General features: G+C 34.8%; 1 protein-coding gene across 1 annotated transcript in view; it reads left to right on the plus strand.

Moving 5' to 3' along the window:
* The first annotated feature begins 2,422 nt into the window (after positions 1 to 2,422).
* The window catches only part of MSH2 (mutS homolog 2), a 60,981-nt gene continuing 47,365 nt past the window's right edge, over positions 2,423 to 16,038 (plus strand). Inside the window, 6 exon segments of the mRNA XM_051975224.1 lie at positions 2,423 to 2,474; positions 2,477 to 2,647; positions 7,123 to 7,277; positions 10,532 to 10,810; positions 11,554 to 11,700; positions 15,761 to 15,910. Of these exon segments, the coding sequence (XP_051831184.1) occupies positions 2,438 to 2,474; positions 2,477 to 2,647; positions 7,123 to 7,277; positions 10,532 to 10,810; positions 11,554 to 11,700; positions 15,761 to 15,910 (939 nt within the window). The 5' untranslated portion in view covers positions 2,423 to 2,437.

The following is a 16,038-nucleotide window of genomic DNA, read 5'->3' on the forward strand; positions in this document are numbered from 1 at the left end:
CAGGAAGTGACTGATGACTGATGTCTTCTTTCTTTTTTAATAATAACTTTCTGTTTTCAAAATACATGCAAGGATAGTTTTCAACATTCACACTTACAAAATCTTGTGTTCCAAACATTTTTCTCCTACTTCCACCTCTTCCCCCAAATAGCAAATAAAGCAATATAAGTTAAATTTGCAATTCTTCTATACATTTCTACATTTATCATACTGCACAACAAAAATAAAATCAAGAAGGAAAAAAATGAGAAAGAAAAAAACAAGCAAGCAAACAACAAAAAAAGGTGAAAATACTATATTCTGATCCATACTCAGTCCCCAGAATCCTCTTCCGGAATGAAAATGTCTTTCTCCAGCATAAATCTATTAGAATTGGCCTGAATCATCTCATTGCTGAAAAGAGCCATGTGATGGAGTCTTTCAATGACTATTTTATTCTGTGATTCAGGGATATCAGGACAGTTTTGCATGGTGATTTCTTGAAAGATGCTGTCCAAGGTCTTTTTTGATCATTGCTTTTCATGCTCTCTCCTGGATGTATTTTTCCAGGTGAGTTGTTTTTCCAAATTGGCATTTCACATTTTCTTCTATTTTTTTGCATTTTTAACATTTTGTTTGACTGATTCTTAATGTCTCATGGAACTATTATCTCCTATTTACCCAATTCTAGTTTTTAAGTCGTCATTTTCTTCAGTTAGCTTTTGTACCTTCTTTTCCATTTGGGTAATTCTATTTTTGAAGGAGTTCTTTTCTTCATTTTTGTCCTTTCTTTCCCAAGCTGTTGACTTGTACATCTCTCATTTCTTTTCCTAATTTTTCTTCTACCTCACTTATTTGACTTTAAAAGTACTTTTTGAGCTTTTCCAAGGTTTTTTGGGCTTGAGAATAATTCATATCCCCTTTGAGGTTTCATATGTAGGCATTCTGTCCTCTTCTAAGTTGGTGTTTTGATCTTTCCTGTTACTCTATTAGCTTTCTATGGTCAAGGCTTTTTTTTCTTTTCTTTTTTTTATACCTATTTCATTACTTTTAAAGCTGAGCTTTGCTCCTGGAGTACAGAGGTATAAGATATATTTTTCAAATACTTGTTCACTTGCTTTGGAAAAAAGGGAAATTTTTTACTTTAATTTTTTTTATGTAGGGCAGTTAGGGTTAAATGATTTGTCCAGCACCACACAGCTAGAAGTAGTAAATGTCTGAGGCCAGATTTAAACTCAGGTGCTCCTGATTTCAGGGCCAGTGCTCCATCTATTGCACTACATAGGCTGCCCCCCAAAAAGGAAATTTTAGTCTCAATATAATGAAAACTTTAATACACAAAGATAGTCACAAAGCAGAATGGCTTGCTATTAGGATGTAGTGGCAAAGATCTTTAAGCAAAAAGTTAGATGACCACTCATCCTTTAAGTTATAAGGGTAGATTAGATAGCATGAACTCCCTCTAATCTAGACTTGTTGATTATGATGAATGCAAGAATCTTTTTCCAAAGAAAGGAATAACCAGATGGAAGGCCATATGCTTAAAGGCCTATTTCCTCTGTTAACTTTTTCGCGAGCCAGAGGCCAACTCCTCCTTTCATATTACTGTTTTTCCCTCTAATAGTTGATAATTACCTTCTGAGTGAAATGTAATAAACCCAAGTTATTAGTGTCCGATCTATTTGTTGTTGTTCAGTCATGTCTGGCTCTTTATGATTCTGGGGAGCTCAGAACACCAGTACTGTCTATGGAGTTTCCTTGGCAAAGATTCTGCAGTAGTTTGCCATTTCCTTTTCCATTGGACTAAACAGAAGTGATTCAGCCGCACTGAGCGGCCACAGTGGGGATCCTAACCAAGGCAAAAATCACGATGGGTACGGGATAAATGAGAGGTTTTATCTACAGAAAGTCCCCCTATTGTACAGAAGGGGAAAACTGAGTATCTTGGGCAGAATTTGAACTCAGAACTTACTGACTTCGATCTATCTAGATAAGTTAACTAGACACCAGAATGTGTCGATAACATGGTTCCATTTTCTTGGCTGCCAAAAGAAGAGACTAGCACGCCATTGTGGTGCATCGGTCCAATTTTCCGCAGGAAGCCTGGAATCTCTGTAATCCATCCCACTTCCGGTCCCGGGGAAAGGTCATGGGAGAGGAAGGGGAAGGGGAGCAGAAGCTCTCCCTGCAGCAGAAGCTCTCCCTGCAGAAGCTCCATCCCCAGCCTCTAGCTTTGATCTAGGAGGGGGAAACTTCAGTGTAGGGGCACGCATCACCGAGCCGCAGCTTCTGAGCGGCTTGTGATTGGTTGCTTGTAGCCGCGTTCTCCCCGCCCCTCGTTGGGCAGAGTTAGCTTCTGATTGGACCGCCAGGTTAAAGCATCGAGGAAGGCGGGAAGGAGGCGGGCCGGCGCGGGGTCAAGCGGGGTCGCCGACTGCTGCTGGCGGGAGATTCCAACATGGCGGTGCAGCCGAAGGAAGCGCTGGTCATGGACAGCCAGCTGAGTGTAGCTTCGTCCGTTTCTTCCAGTCTATGCCGGCGAAGCCGCTCACCACCGTGCGCATCTTCGACAGGGGCGATTACTACACCGCGCACGGCGATGACGCGCTGTTGGCCGCCCGGGAAGTGTTCAAGACCCAGGCGGTCATCAAGTATATCGGGGTGACTGGTAAGGGCCACTTGGCAGGAGCTCGAGAGTACCTTCCCTTGCCTGGCCTGGGGGATGGGAACGGGGCTCCAGGAACTGTAGAGAAAATGCTCGCCGGGCCTACCTTCCTTCTCCGAGCGCATCCCCAGTCTCCTGGCCCTGGGAACACGCCCCTTCTAAGATTCACCATTAAAATCTTTGCATCCCTCCCTTCACGACCCCCCGAGATGCGTGGAATTATTCCATCCCCTCTCCTCTTCCCATCGTGTTTTCCCGGAAAAGCCCCCGCACAGCTGAACTTGTTGGGTTTTGAACCCAGATCCTCTACCAAATTCCCTCAGTTTTTTTGATTCTACTGCTTTGTGTACAGCCCAGAGCTAAGCTGAGGGGGAGGGGATATGCAAAAATCGGCGAGATTCCCTGCCCTCAGGGTCTTTCCTATCCCTTCAGAGTTGGCTCTCCTCTCTCCGCTCCTTCCACCTTAAAACGCTAAATCTGAAATATTTCAGAAAAGGTAGCGAGTGGAATAAGTTAAATCATCGTCCCGTATTGTTTTGTTTTGTTTTTTTAATTATAGAATTTTAGAACTCAGACCTTGACGATCATTTCATCCAGTCCCTACATTTTACAGAAAAGAAAACTTGGCAAAGAAACATCTTTTATCAGACTGATTTAGGATTTGGAAAATGGTCAGTCCTGTTGAGTGGAAGGAATTAGTTCTAACTCAAATGAAGTTCTTACTGCTTTGCTTCTTATATTGATTGCATAAACTACTTAACTTTATTGAATCTCAGGTTTCTTATCAGTAAAATGAGTGGCTTAGATGAAATCCTTAAGGTCTTTTCCAGTTGTAAAACTCAGAATTGTCCAAATGTTTGTTTTTTTTTTTTCCCCCAAGTACCTGTTATCTCTAAAATCTTCATCTCAAATTCATCTCTTTTTGATTACACTAATGATTTGTACCATTACAATTTTGCTCCCCCTTTTTAAAAGTGGTTAGCTGAAAGTTTAAACAGTTTTTTTATTTTAAAAATTTATTATTATTAAAAATTTTTTTTAGTAATTCATCTAGTTTCCAAGTATAAACTTTATTACACCAAACATATAAGTAGTGCTTTACAAATATCTCATCCCAACCACAACACCCTGCAGAAGTCAGTGCTATTATTATCTTCATTTTTACCAGGGAGGAAACTGAGACAGGTAGAGGTTAAGTGACTCTCCCAGATTCACAAAGCTAGTTAAATGCCTGAGACCAGATTTGAATTTAGGTCTTTCTGGTTTCATCTGGTACTCTATTCTCTAAGTTCTACATCCAAATACTAGTCTTGGAGGAAATTTGGTAGTATAGTATTATATAAATAGTATTGATATTTTGTAGATAGTATTGGCATGTATTGTTTGGCATTAGTTTAGGATTGAAGAATAAATATTTTTACATATTACAGCTTCTTGTAGCTATCCAAATAGTTCTAGTTTTGCAGTCAAGTCAGTTTCATTGTAGACTAGGATAAGTTTAATAAGCTTATCAAAATTTACAGCATAGCTGATTTTTCATCAGTCTCTTATTCCCTTTAGTTTAAACCCCTCAGTTTATCTCTGAATCATAGTCTCTGAATCCTCATGGCTATTTATTTACTCCTAGAGTTTTCTTAGAAGACTGTCTATATTTTCCCTTTAATTCTTTCAGTCAGACCTCAGCTACTATGAGCAATGTCTTGTTCTTTAATCTTTGTTATCATCTGAATCCAGCAGGTATTAGGTGCTCTGAATAAATGTTTGTTGAATGCTATACTTACTTTATTATTGTTATTTTGGCCTGGGCTCATATTTCATTGTAGAAATTCCAAGCAGGGAAATTTACTTTTTTGATTCTAATAGGCCATAGCTTGAAACTTCATGTTTATAAAGTTGCTTGGAGCACCGAGGTTAAATGCTTTTCTGGATTAATGCTTGATTTTGAAGCTTGCCCTTTTAAGCACTACTCCATACTATTATCAGTGTTACACAGTTATTTAGTAACCAGAAATATAAGGTGGAGTGACTGGGCTGTTTTGGTAAATTAAACAATTGAGAATTTGTAATTTAAAGATGATTATGAAACTCCAATTGTGTCAAATAACAGCTTTTTCAACATGTTAATGGGGAAATGCTTAAATTAGTTCATTCTTTGTTGAAAAGTTACATCTTGCCTATGAAGTATTTAGTAGGTATTATATAGGTATAATAAAGACATTATAAACATGGTTAACTGAAGACTAGAAATTGGATGATAATGGCTGAATATGAAGGGGTACTGACCTCCCCCCCCTTTTTTTTTTTAAATTAAAAATTTATTAACTGGGGCAGCTAGGTGGCATAGTGGATAAAGCATCAGCCCTGAAGTCAAGAGGATCTGAGTTCAAATGTGGTGTTGAGAGTTAACACTTCCTAGCTGTATGACACTGGGCAAGTCACTTAACCTCAATTGCCTCAGGGGAAAAAATCATTAAATTATGAAAATCTAGAAAAACCCCAGAAACGGATAGTGTGTAAGAATGCTGGAAAACTTGATTGGGGCCAGGTTGTAAAAGACTTTAATCGCCAACTAGATCATTTGTTTTATCTAAAAACTTAGAGTGGAGACACTGGTCTCCTTCACCGTGTGAAGAATACATTTGAATAAAGACCTTATAGGAGTCCTTAGCAGTGGTCCCAAGAGTTGAGGTTTTGGTGAAGACACACCTACTAAAGGGTCAAACTGCCATTTCCTTCTCTAGCTCATTTTACAGACTAGTCCTCAAGCCATTCCCCTCCCACCCGAAAAAGATATGTGTGCAGTTCTTTCACTATACCATTAATTTTATGAATATTTTGTTTCCAAAATGAATTTATTTATTTTTTGAAGCTTTATTAATGCTTTATATTGTTACAACAAATTAATTTCTGAGCATATTTTTTCCTCTTTCCATCAGACTATACCTTTAACAAAAAGTGGTAGAAGAAGCAATTCAAGAAAAACAACCACCTCATTAACTATGTCTCTTAAGTTCTCTGTCTCTGCAAAATGGGGATGGAACTGTATTTTTTCAAATCTTCTCTAGAGTCATTATTAGTCATTATATTTTATAGAATTTTGGGTTTCATTTTCTTATTTTTGTTTTACATATTTTTCTGGTACTTACCATTTTGTATCAGTAATATGTTTTCTCCTGATTTTCTGAATTCTTCCTTTGGATTATGGTACAAAATGTTACAATTATACCAATGAGCCACATTTTGTTTAGTTCAGCCTCAGTTAATTTATAAGGTCTCTAGTTAGCCATGTGATATTAGGCATTCATGAAACCTTTTTTGACCCCCATTTATAAAATAAAGGAATTGAATTAGATTTCTAATGACCTTTGTATCTCTGATTTCTTCTGAAAGTCTCCATTATTTAGCTTTCCTGCTTTAAGTTTCATTATATATGTGTATCAAAGATCTGTCCAGCCCTAGTTGATGAGACATTCACTATAATGTATCAGATTAAAAGATGGGTGGCAATTTCACAAGTTTTTTGCCCCTATCTCTTCCCTCATATACATTAGTATATCGTAGATTTTCTTATGAACTATTTCTCTTATAGTAAGTTTTTATTTCAAGTGTTTTAGGGAGTAATAGAGTTTATCAAGGCTTTATAAAAAAAGCAACTATTGGATTAATTTCATTTATGGGGCCTACTTATGAGGATTGATTTTAAGACTTACTTTTAATTCCAGAAATTTCTGTTCTTGTGCCCAAAATATTCTCCCTTAACATTTCTATTCTCTAACCGCTACTGTGTCCCATCTAGAATTCAACTTTTGACTGAAAGCCTTTCTCAGTTCCTCTGTCATCTCCAGTTTATCCTGTACATAGCTTGTTTTCCATAGGTGTTTGCATGCTGTCTCCCCCATTAGATTATGAGTTCTTTAAGAATGGAAACTGCCTTTCTTTGTATAGCTAGACATTTACCACAGTGTCTGGCATATCATAAATATTTAATAAATGCTTATTGTGGCATATTCTCCCAAGCTATTCCATTGATTACAAGCCCTAGCAAATACTCCTATGTCATATAATTCCTAGTTCCATTATGGGCCCTTCAGACAGACCACTGTTGATTATCAGCAAATAGTTCATCTCCAGAAAATTTGTGATGTGATACTGGATTTTTTAATGACCACTGCAGTGCTGTATGTGCTAGAGGAAGGCATTCACAGTTGAGATGATGGCTTTCTAGTCTGTTAAGTAGGATGAGTTTTCATGTGGCAGAAGAATAGGGTTAACACTTTACAGAATGTAGGCTAAGAATTTTTATATGTCATGCTAAATACTTTTTGTCTGATTATATTGTTTTTGAAGTAATGTAACTTGAAATTTTAAATCTTTATTATTTTGATTTGTGAGGACTTGAGCTTTTTTCCTTTCAGCATTTTGTCTCTATACAATTCCAAATTAACTTAAAAGTATGCTATTTCTCTTTTTTTCTTTAGGTTCAAAAAAACTGGAAAGTGTTGTTCTTAGTAAAATGAATTTTGAATCTTTTGCAAAAGACCTCCTCTTGGTTCGTCAATATAGAGTTGAAGTTTATAAGAATAAAGCTGGGAGTAAGGCCACCAAGGAGAATGATTGGCATGTGGCATTCAAGGTAATTTTTTTCTTGCACAGAAAAGTAGAAAGAAAAAAATCTCACAATTATACCTGTACCTATATTTTCTGTGGCAACCAACAGTGGTTATAGATTGTACCAGACTATAGCAATAGAGGTAGTGGTGGAAAGGAGAGGGAAAAGGGAAAGAATTTTCAGCAAAGTATTGTCTGGGAAAAGATAGACACTTGGGAAATGAAATAGTACCTGCATTTATGCCAGTGGGAAGATGAATCTCAGTTCCTAAATAAGAGTCATTTCTAAGTCAGGAATTCATAAAGTTGGCTTATGTCTAAACTGCCATGTATGACAATCTGTGTACTTAGAGTGGAACTGTTAGGTTTTATGTAACTTATTTGATTGGGATGGGAAAGGACATAGCAAATGACTCCCATATCTTTGTCGAGAAAGCTCAAGAATAGTATGGTCCACAGAGTCAAGAAGAGTTGGACTTGACTATTATTTGAACAACAATTTTATTAAATGACCTATTTGTTTATTTTTCACTTAGGTCTCAGAATACTCACTATTTCTCTTGGAATATTGGAATTATTTGTCCTCATAGGGTCATTTTTTAAAAGCTTAACATCGTTACTGTGGTCACTTGTTAAAAAGAGGAAGTGAGTTATAGAGTTCAGCTTTGAGTGAGGAAGTGGTAATGGCCTTGATTCTCACTGACTACCACATAGTAAGTAGTCTAGCAATTAAAAAAGATGTGTTTGTGACATCCTATGGGTTTTTCTAGTTGCATAGTAAATAGACTAAAATTAAACTCGGCTACAAAGTTACTCTTTAAGCATATTTTAATGCGGAATACCTATAGTTGTAGTAGAATTTCATTGTAACATGAATTTGGATATTTTAAGGATTATATAACATTCCCTGAAACTTAACTTTATATAATGAAAGCTTTATAGAACATAGCTGCAATACTAATAGTAAAAATTCCCATATATAGTTCTATTTATAAAATATTTTGTCTACAACAATTTGTGAAATGAACTGAGCCTTGGAGATTTTAAATGACTTTTGCATATCATCCCATTGATGATAATTTTTTAAAATGAGAGTTAGGGAGGGTGGATTTGCAACTATTATGCAATTCTTTTTCTTTTTCTTTCTTTTTTTTTTTAACTAACTAGTTAATCTGAATTTATTTATTTATTTATTTTATGATTATAACTTTTTATTGACAGAACCCATGCCTGGGTCATTTTTTACATTATCCCTTGCACTCACTTCTGTTCTGATTTTTCCCTTCCATCCCTCCACCTCCTCCCCCAGATGGCAAGCAGTCGGATACATGTTAAATATGTCACAGTATATCCTAGATACAATATATGTGTGCAGAACCGAACAGTTCTCTTGTTATGCAATTATTTTTCAGGGGAGAACATCCCTGAGCTGTGATTTCATTATTGTGGAAATGCTCCAGTGAGGAAACTCCCTCTACCAAGGCAGGAAAGAAACTATATGTGTATGTACACATACAGAGATACACCCTCATTTGTTTACTGTCTTCCATTAAATTATTAAGTTGTAAATCACTGCCAAGATAAAAGTTTTTTTGGGAGAAGTTGGAATCATTTCTGTATTTTCAAGGATTTTGTCTGAAAGAGCATACTTACCCACATGAAGCAATCAGAAAAGGGGAGTTTTCGGGTTCTAGACCTCTCATAGTGGTTCTTCTAGTAGTCTTCTCAGGAACCACCTGTGACCTGTGACACTGGGCAAGTCATTTAACATGCCTCTGATGTAGTTTCCTTCTCTAAGAGTATTAGATTTGGTTTATATAAAGTTCTAGTTCTAAAATTTTGATTATGTTCTGATATTTTAATAATAAATTTTGATGATGTGCTTCAAGTAAGAATTTTCAATATTCTGTTTTCCTCAATCTTTATTTAAACTTGTTCAAAGGCAGTTGTAGAGTTGCTTGGCATTTATTCTACTAATTTATTCTACTAATATTTTAAAATATTTTCTCTTATAGGATTTGTCCCTAGGACTGAATCATTTCAGTAGGAAAGGAACCCCATTATGAAGAGGGTAGAATATTTTCCTGAAAAACTTTTATCCAAAATTATGAAAGCATGTCTTAAAATAATATGATTGATACTTTGAGTACATTAGACATTTTCATTGGTAAAGTTGTCAGAGTTGGTCTTAGTTAACATTTATGCTTTTGTTCATGTGATTTGAAAATTTATTTATATCTTCTTTATTTATATCACTTGAATTTCCTAATATGCCTTTTCTTCCTCTCTCAGAGAACCATTCTTTTTAGCAAATTTTTAGCAAATTTATAACAAGGAAAAGTTTTGTAAAAAATTAACCAATGATGTCAACAAAATCTAATATCATATTTAATGTTCTACATTAATAGTTCCCTGATTCTGCATTCTTGTATTTTTCTTTGGGATTAATCCAGGCCAAGATAATTTTATAGCATACATTTGTGATTATTAGTTGTCATTGGATGGTGAAAACTGGCTTGCTGTTTAAGGGGAGCTAGTCTGGAGGTATTTCCTAGAATTGTTTATGTTCTGTTTTATCCCAAATCTTATTTGTTTTTCATGGGTCTACATTGGGCTTGAGGTCTCATATTGCGTTGTTTGTGGGGGACATCTGGAGATCTCATCCACTATATCATCTTCCCAGAATTCTCTTTCCTTTTCATCTTTGATAATCCTTGCTTGTATGTGGGGAAGTAGGGTAATCCATTCTTCAACCTGTGTGAAAGGACATGGTCCTAGCCATCATTTTCTCTACATAATTCTACATTTTTTTTCCGGCATGGGTTAGACAAATTCATAACTTTGTCATCTTTGCTAGTTTTCTAGACTTGAAGTGGAATTGTAGACGGTTGAGGTGTGTGTGTGTGTGTGTGTGTGTGTGTGTGTGTGTGTGTGTGTGAGATTTGGAGCAGTCTTTCATATAATTTTTTATACTTTACAGTCCTTGTGAGAATGGTTTGTTCATATCCTTGGATACTGTATCCCTTTGGAAATAGCTTTTTAAAACTATTTTACATAATTTAGATATGTACCATTATCAGTAATGTGAGGCAAAGATTTTTTTTTTTCCCATCTCAGTTTGCTTCTTTTTTTGGGTGATTTCTTTGCTTTTAAAAAAGATTTTCAGGTATATGTATGTAATTAAAATTGGTTATTTTATCTTGTTTATGCTAATTGGTTCTAAAAAGAAGTTTAAAAGTATTTTTTAGTAACTTTCTTTTCTTTTTGTTTGTTTTTCAGGCTTCACCAGGCAATCTTTCCCAGTTTGAAGAAGTTCTCTTTGGCAGCAGTGATATGTCATGTTCCATTGGTGGTGTAGGTGTTAAGCTGTCTATTGTTGATGGCCAAAGATTAGTTGGGGTTGGGTATGTTGACTCCATACAGAGGAAACTAGGGCTGTGTGAGTTTCCAGACAATGATCAATTCTCCAATCTGGAATCTCTGCTGATTCAGATTGGCCCAAAGGAATGTGTGCTACCCGGAGGTGAAACTGCTGGGGACATGGGAAAACTGAGACAGGTAAGAAAGGGGGAAAGAGTTCATGCTAATTTTTTAAAATTCAGTTTTATTTTATTTTAAGCTCCAAATTTTCTTTTCTCGTCCCTCCCCCAAGAATTGAGAAGACCCTCCTTCCCCCAACAAAACCCAAAGATATACAAATATGTATAGCTATTCAAAATACATTTTCACATTAGCATTGTCCATCTAAATAGAAGGAAAGTAAAGAAAAGAAAATGTGCTTTGTTCTGCACTCTGAATTTGTCACCTTTCTATAGAAGGTGGGTAACATGTTTCATTATGAATCCTTTAGAATTGTGATTGGTCATTGTGTTGAGCAGAATTCCTAAATGACAATACTAATGAAGTATAAGAACAACAACAAAAATCTAAAACTCTTAGAAAAGAGCACCATTTAGAGAAAACCCAGAACAGAAAAGGCCATTTGTTTGCTCTAATTATGTTTTGTAAAAACATTTTTTGAAATATTATTTTTTAAAAAACTGATCATTTTAGGTCTGATTTCTCTAAAAAAGAGAGAGAAATCATTTTGGGTTGTAATTTTTATATAATTATGCCACTCATTACAGAATTAAGGCAAGGAAGAGAAGCACCATAACTATATTAAAGCAATTATAACTGGGATAATTTAATTGATACTTTATAAGCTTAAATTAAATAATCAGTTTGTTTTTAAAAGGTTGACAAATTTTGTTTTTCAGTAAAATCATTAGGAGAGAACACATTTGTATTTTTAAAAATAGGTTATTGAGAGAGGAGGAATTCTGATCACAGAGAGGAAGAAAACTGACTTTTCAGCAAAAGATATCATTCAAGACCTCAACCGTTTGTTGAAAAGCAAAAAGGGAGATCAAGTGAATAGTGCTGTATTGCCTGAGATGGAGAATCAGGTATGTAAATTAAATGTATGGATTTATTTTTAAGTCAAAGTGTCATTTTTCTAGTGAAAGATTCACTAGAAAGAAATAGAGTGCATTAACTTTATATCAATTGCAAATAATATTTGCTGTCATCATTGAATTGGGGAGTCTTAGGGATAAGTCTTGTTTGAAAAAAGAGAAAAGTAGATATTTATGAATCACCACAAAATTAATGTGGAAATAGCAGTTCTACTTTTTTTTTTTTTTTTTTTTTTTGGTAAGGCAATTGGCAATTAAGTGTTTGCCCAGGGTCACACAGCTAGTATTAAATATCTGAAACTGGATTTGAATTCAGGTACTCCTGATTTCAGGGCTGATGTTCTATATACTAACATCAGTCCTGAAGTCAGGAGTACCTGAGTACTGACTATACACTATCCCATCTAGCTGCCCCTGTGCTTTCTTTAAATGAAACTTAAATAGTTTTACAGCCATTAAAAATTTTCAAGTCACAATATTTCTTCTCTTTACAACATGCTTAGAGTCTGGTCCATTTTAAAAATATTTTGTTCATTTCTTTTATCATAGCATGCTCATTTGTAGAGAGACTGCATCCCTGCTCCTGCTTCTTCTCACTTCCAGTGAGTCTTTACTTGGAATAAAGAATTGGTTAAGCAAAGATAACCAGTTCAATAACATAGTGGCCAAATCTTATAGTACGTATAACATTCTATGTATGATCCTTTTTTCAAGTGAGATCTCCTGTTAGGAATTAATTTTATTGATTTAACTTTTATTATGGTTTTAAGAGGGAAGCAGAAAACAACATTTAATGGCAATATTGGGTAGCTAGGTAAAATGGATAGAGCATTGGGCTTGGAATCAGGAAGATTCATCTTTATGATTTCAGATTAGCCTCAGACACTTATTAGCCGTGTGACTTTAGACAAATCACTTAAATCTGTTTGCTCATCTGTAAAATGGGCTTGGAGAAGGAAATGATAAGACTACTCTAGTATCTGCCAAGGAAACCCCAAATAGGGTCACGAATCATTGGACAGGACTGAAATGACTCAGAAATCACAACAAATGTTAGTAAGATGAGCAGCTGCTCAAGTTGTACCAACAAATATCTTGCTTTGATTAAAATATTTTGAAGAGATTTAAGCTATTGTTGTAGCACTATTATCTTCTGTTTTGAAAACATACACCTGATGTCACTGCTTATTTTTCTTGATTTTTTTATTTATCATACTTTTTCTTATCCTTTTTTTATATCTCCTTCATTCCTAAATGTGGAATTACGATTTAACTGTTTGCTTCAAAGTCAAGTGTTAGATTGTTGTCTGTATTTTCATTTTTTTTAAACATTTGTTTTATATTATACTAGAATAGCAACAGTATAGGTGTTTGGGATGCAATTAAAATTTTGCTATTAGCGGTCTTGACCAGTTCTATTTCTTTTACCTGACAGTTGTTTTGGATTAGAGGGGCACCAGGGAAAATTATTTTTCATTTACATTTTTGGGTCTTATTTCTAATATATCCCACTAATGTACCCAGAGAAGCGTACTTTATGATAGTGAATAAAAAAGAGTAGCTAGCCCTGGAGTCAGGAGGACCTCAGTTCAAATATGGCCTCAAGATACTTAACACTCACTCTCAGCATGATCCTAGGCAAGTTATAATTGCCTTGCCAAAAAAAAAAAAAAATTAGAGAAAAAAATTCAACATTCACCAGATCTTTAATTTCCAGTCTATACAAATAAAAGAGGGAGGAACCTTCTCATGCTTTTTGGGTGGAATCAGACTTGTCATTTGTTTAGTTTTTAATTTTTTTTCTCATTATTTACTGTATCACATTTATTGTATATATTGTTTTCTTGATTCTAGTTACTTTTATTTATATCAGTTCAGGTATGCCCTGCTGTATTTCTTTGTATTCTTTTCATCATTTCTTTTGCTGCAGGAATATTACATACCATTCATGTATTATAATTTATGATACATAAATTTGAGTACTAAATTTTTCTCCCTCCCCCAACATAGCAAGCACTGTGATATAGGTTATACTTGTATAATGATGTTAAACATTTCCACATTAGTCATTGTGGAAGAAAGAAGAAACAGAATGAGAGGGGAATACTACAAAGAGGCAAAAAAAAAAAAAAAAAACATACAAAAAATAGTATGCTTAGGTCTGCATTCAGACTTCATAGTTCTTTCTCTAAATGTAGATAGCATTTTCCATCAAGAGTCTTTTGGAATTGTCTTGGATCATTGTATTGCTGTAAAGAATTAAGTCTATCAGTTGATTATTGCAGAGTTGTTAACTCTGTATAATGTTCTTCTGATTGTGTTCACTTTACTCAGCATCAGTTTGTTTAAGGCCAGGTTTTTTCTGAAATCTACCTGCTCATCATTTCTTATAGCTTAATAGTATTCCATTACATTCATATACCACAACTTGTTCAGTCGTTCCCCAATTGATGGGTATTCCCTCTATTTCTAATTCTTTCCTACCACAGAAAAAGCAGATAGCATAATTTGTTTAGTCATTCCTTAATTCAAAGATATGTTTTGTTTCTATTTCTTTGCTACTACAAAAAGTAATGCTATCAGTATTTGGGGTGTCCTTTTCTTTCCTTTCCTTTAGACAGCAAGTAATCCAATATAGGGTAAATTGATGCAATTTTTCTAACATATTTCCACATTTATAATGTCACAAGAAAAATCGGATCAAAAGGGAAAAAAAGTTAGGAAAAAAAAACAAAGCAAGCAAACAACAATAGTAACAAAAGTGAAAATACTATGTTGTGATCCTCACTCAGTGCCCACAGTCCTTTCTCTGGATGTAGATGGCTCTTTTTGTCACAAGTCTATTGGAATTGGCCTGAATCACCTCATTGTTGAAAAGAACACCATCCATCAGAATTGTTCATCAAAAATCTTGCTGTTGCTGTATACAATGTTCTTTTGATTCTGTTCACTTCACTTGGCATCAGTTCTTGTCAATCTCTTTAGGCTTCTCTGAAATCATCCTGCTGATTGTTTCTTATAGAAGAACAATAATATTCCATTACATTCATATACCATAACTTATGCAGCCATTCCCCAACTGATGGGCATCCACTCAGCTTCCAGTTTCTTGCCAATATAAAAGAGGGCTGCTATAAACATTTTTGCACATGTGGGTCCTTTACCCTTTTTTGGGATCTCTGGAATACAGACCTAATAGAGATACTCAAAGAGTGAGTATGTATGTGTGTGTGTGTGTGTATAGTGCCAGTTTTCTTAGATCTTCTCCAATATTTATCATTATCTTTTTCTGTCATTTATAGCCAATTTGAGAAGTGTGAAGGGGTACCTCAGTGTTGTCTTAATTTGCTTTTCTCTAATCAATAGTGATTTAGAGCATTTTTTTATATGACTAGAAATGACTTTGATTTCTTCATCGGAAAATTGTCTGTTTATATCCTTTGACCACTTATCAGTTAGGTAATGGCGTGTATTCTTAAAAATTTGAGTTAGTTCTCTATATTCTATATTTTAGAAATGAGGCCTTTATCAGAAACTTTGGATATAAAAATTTTTTCCTAATTTTTTGCTTCCCTTCTAATCTTGGCTGCATTGGTTTTGTTTGTATAAAACTTCTTAATTTAACAAAAAATGATCTCTTTTGTATTTCATAGTATTCTCTAGTTCTTTGATCATAAATTCCTTCCTTTTACACAAATCTAGGAGATAGACTATGCCTTATTTTTCTAATTTGTTTATAGTATCACCCTTTATTTCTAAATCATGAACTCATTTCAACCTTATCTTGGTATGGGGTGGTAGGTGTTGGTCAGTACCTAATTTCTGCCAAACTATTTTCCAATTTTCTCAGCAGTTTTTGTCTAATAGTGAGTTTTTGTCCTAGATGCAAGAGTTTTTGGATTTATTAAACACTAGATTATTATAGTCATTTACTATTAAGTCTTATGAACCTAATCTATTCCCCTGATGCATTACTCTATTTCTTATGGCTTTTACTTTTAATTTTTCCTTGTGTTACAGAAATCTTAATTTATAATTCTTTTAATCTTAGGTTGCAGTTTCATCATTGTCAGCTGTTATTAAGTATTTAGAACTTTTATCAGATGATACAAACTTTGGACAATTTGAACTGACTACTTTTGATCTCAGTCAGTATATGAAGTTGGATAATGCAGCCGTCAGAGCTCTTAACCTTTTTCAGGTAAAAAAAAAATGCTTGGGATCAAAAGTGCTACTTTGAGAATAGGTAATTTTAATCAATTTGGACAGATATTGTGAAAATCTTTTTTTGTGATTTATGATTTTTAAGAGCTGTTCTGGTGAAAAAGC

The sequence above is a fragment of the Antechinus flavipes genome, chromosome 2 (genome assembly GCF_016432865.1).
Source record: "Antechinus flavipes isolate AdamAnt ecotype Samford, QLD, Australia chromosome 2, AdamAnt_v2, whole genome shotgun sequence".
NCBI lineage: Eukaryota > Metazoa > Chordata > Mammalia > Dasyuromorphia > Dasyuridae > Antechinus > Antechinus flavipes.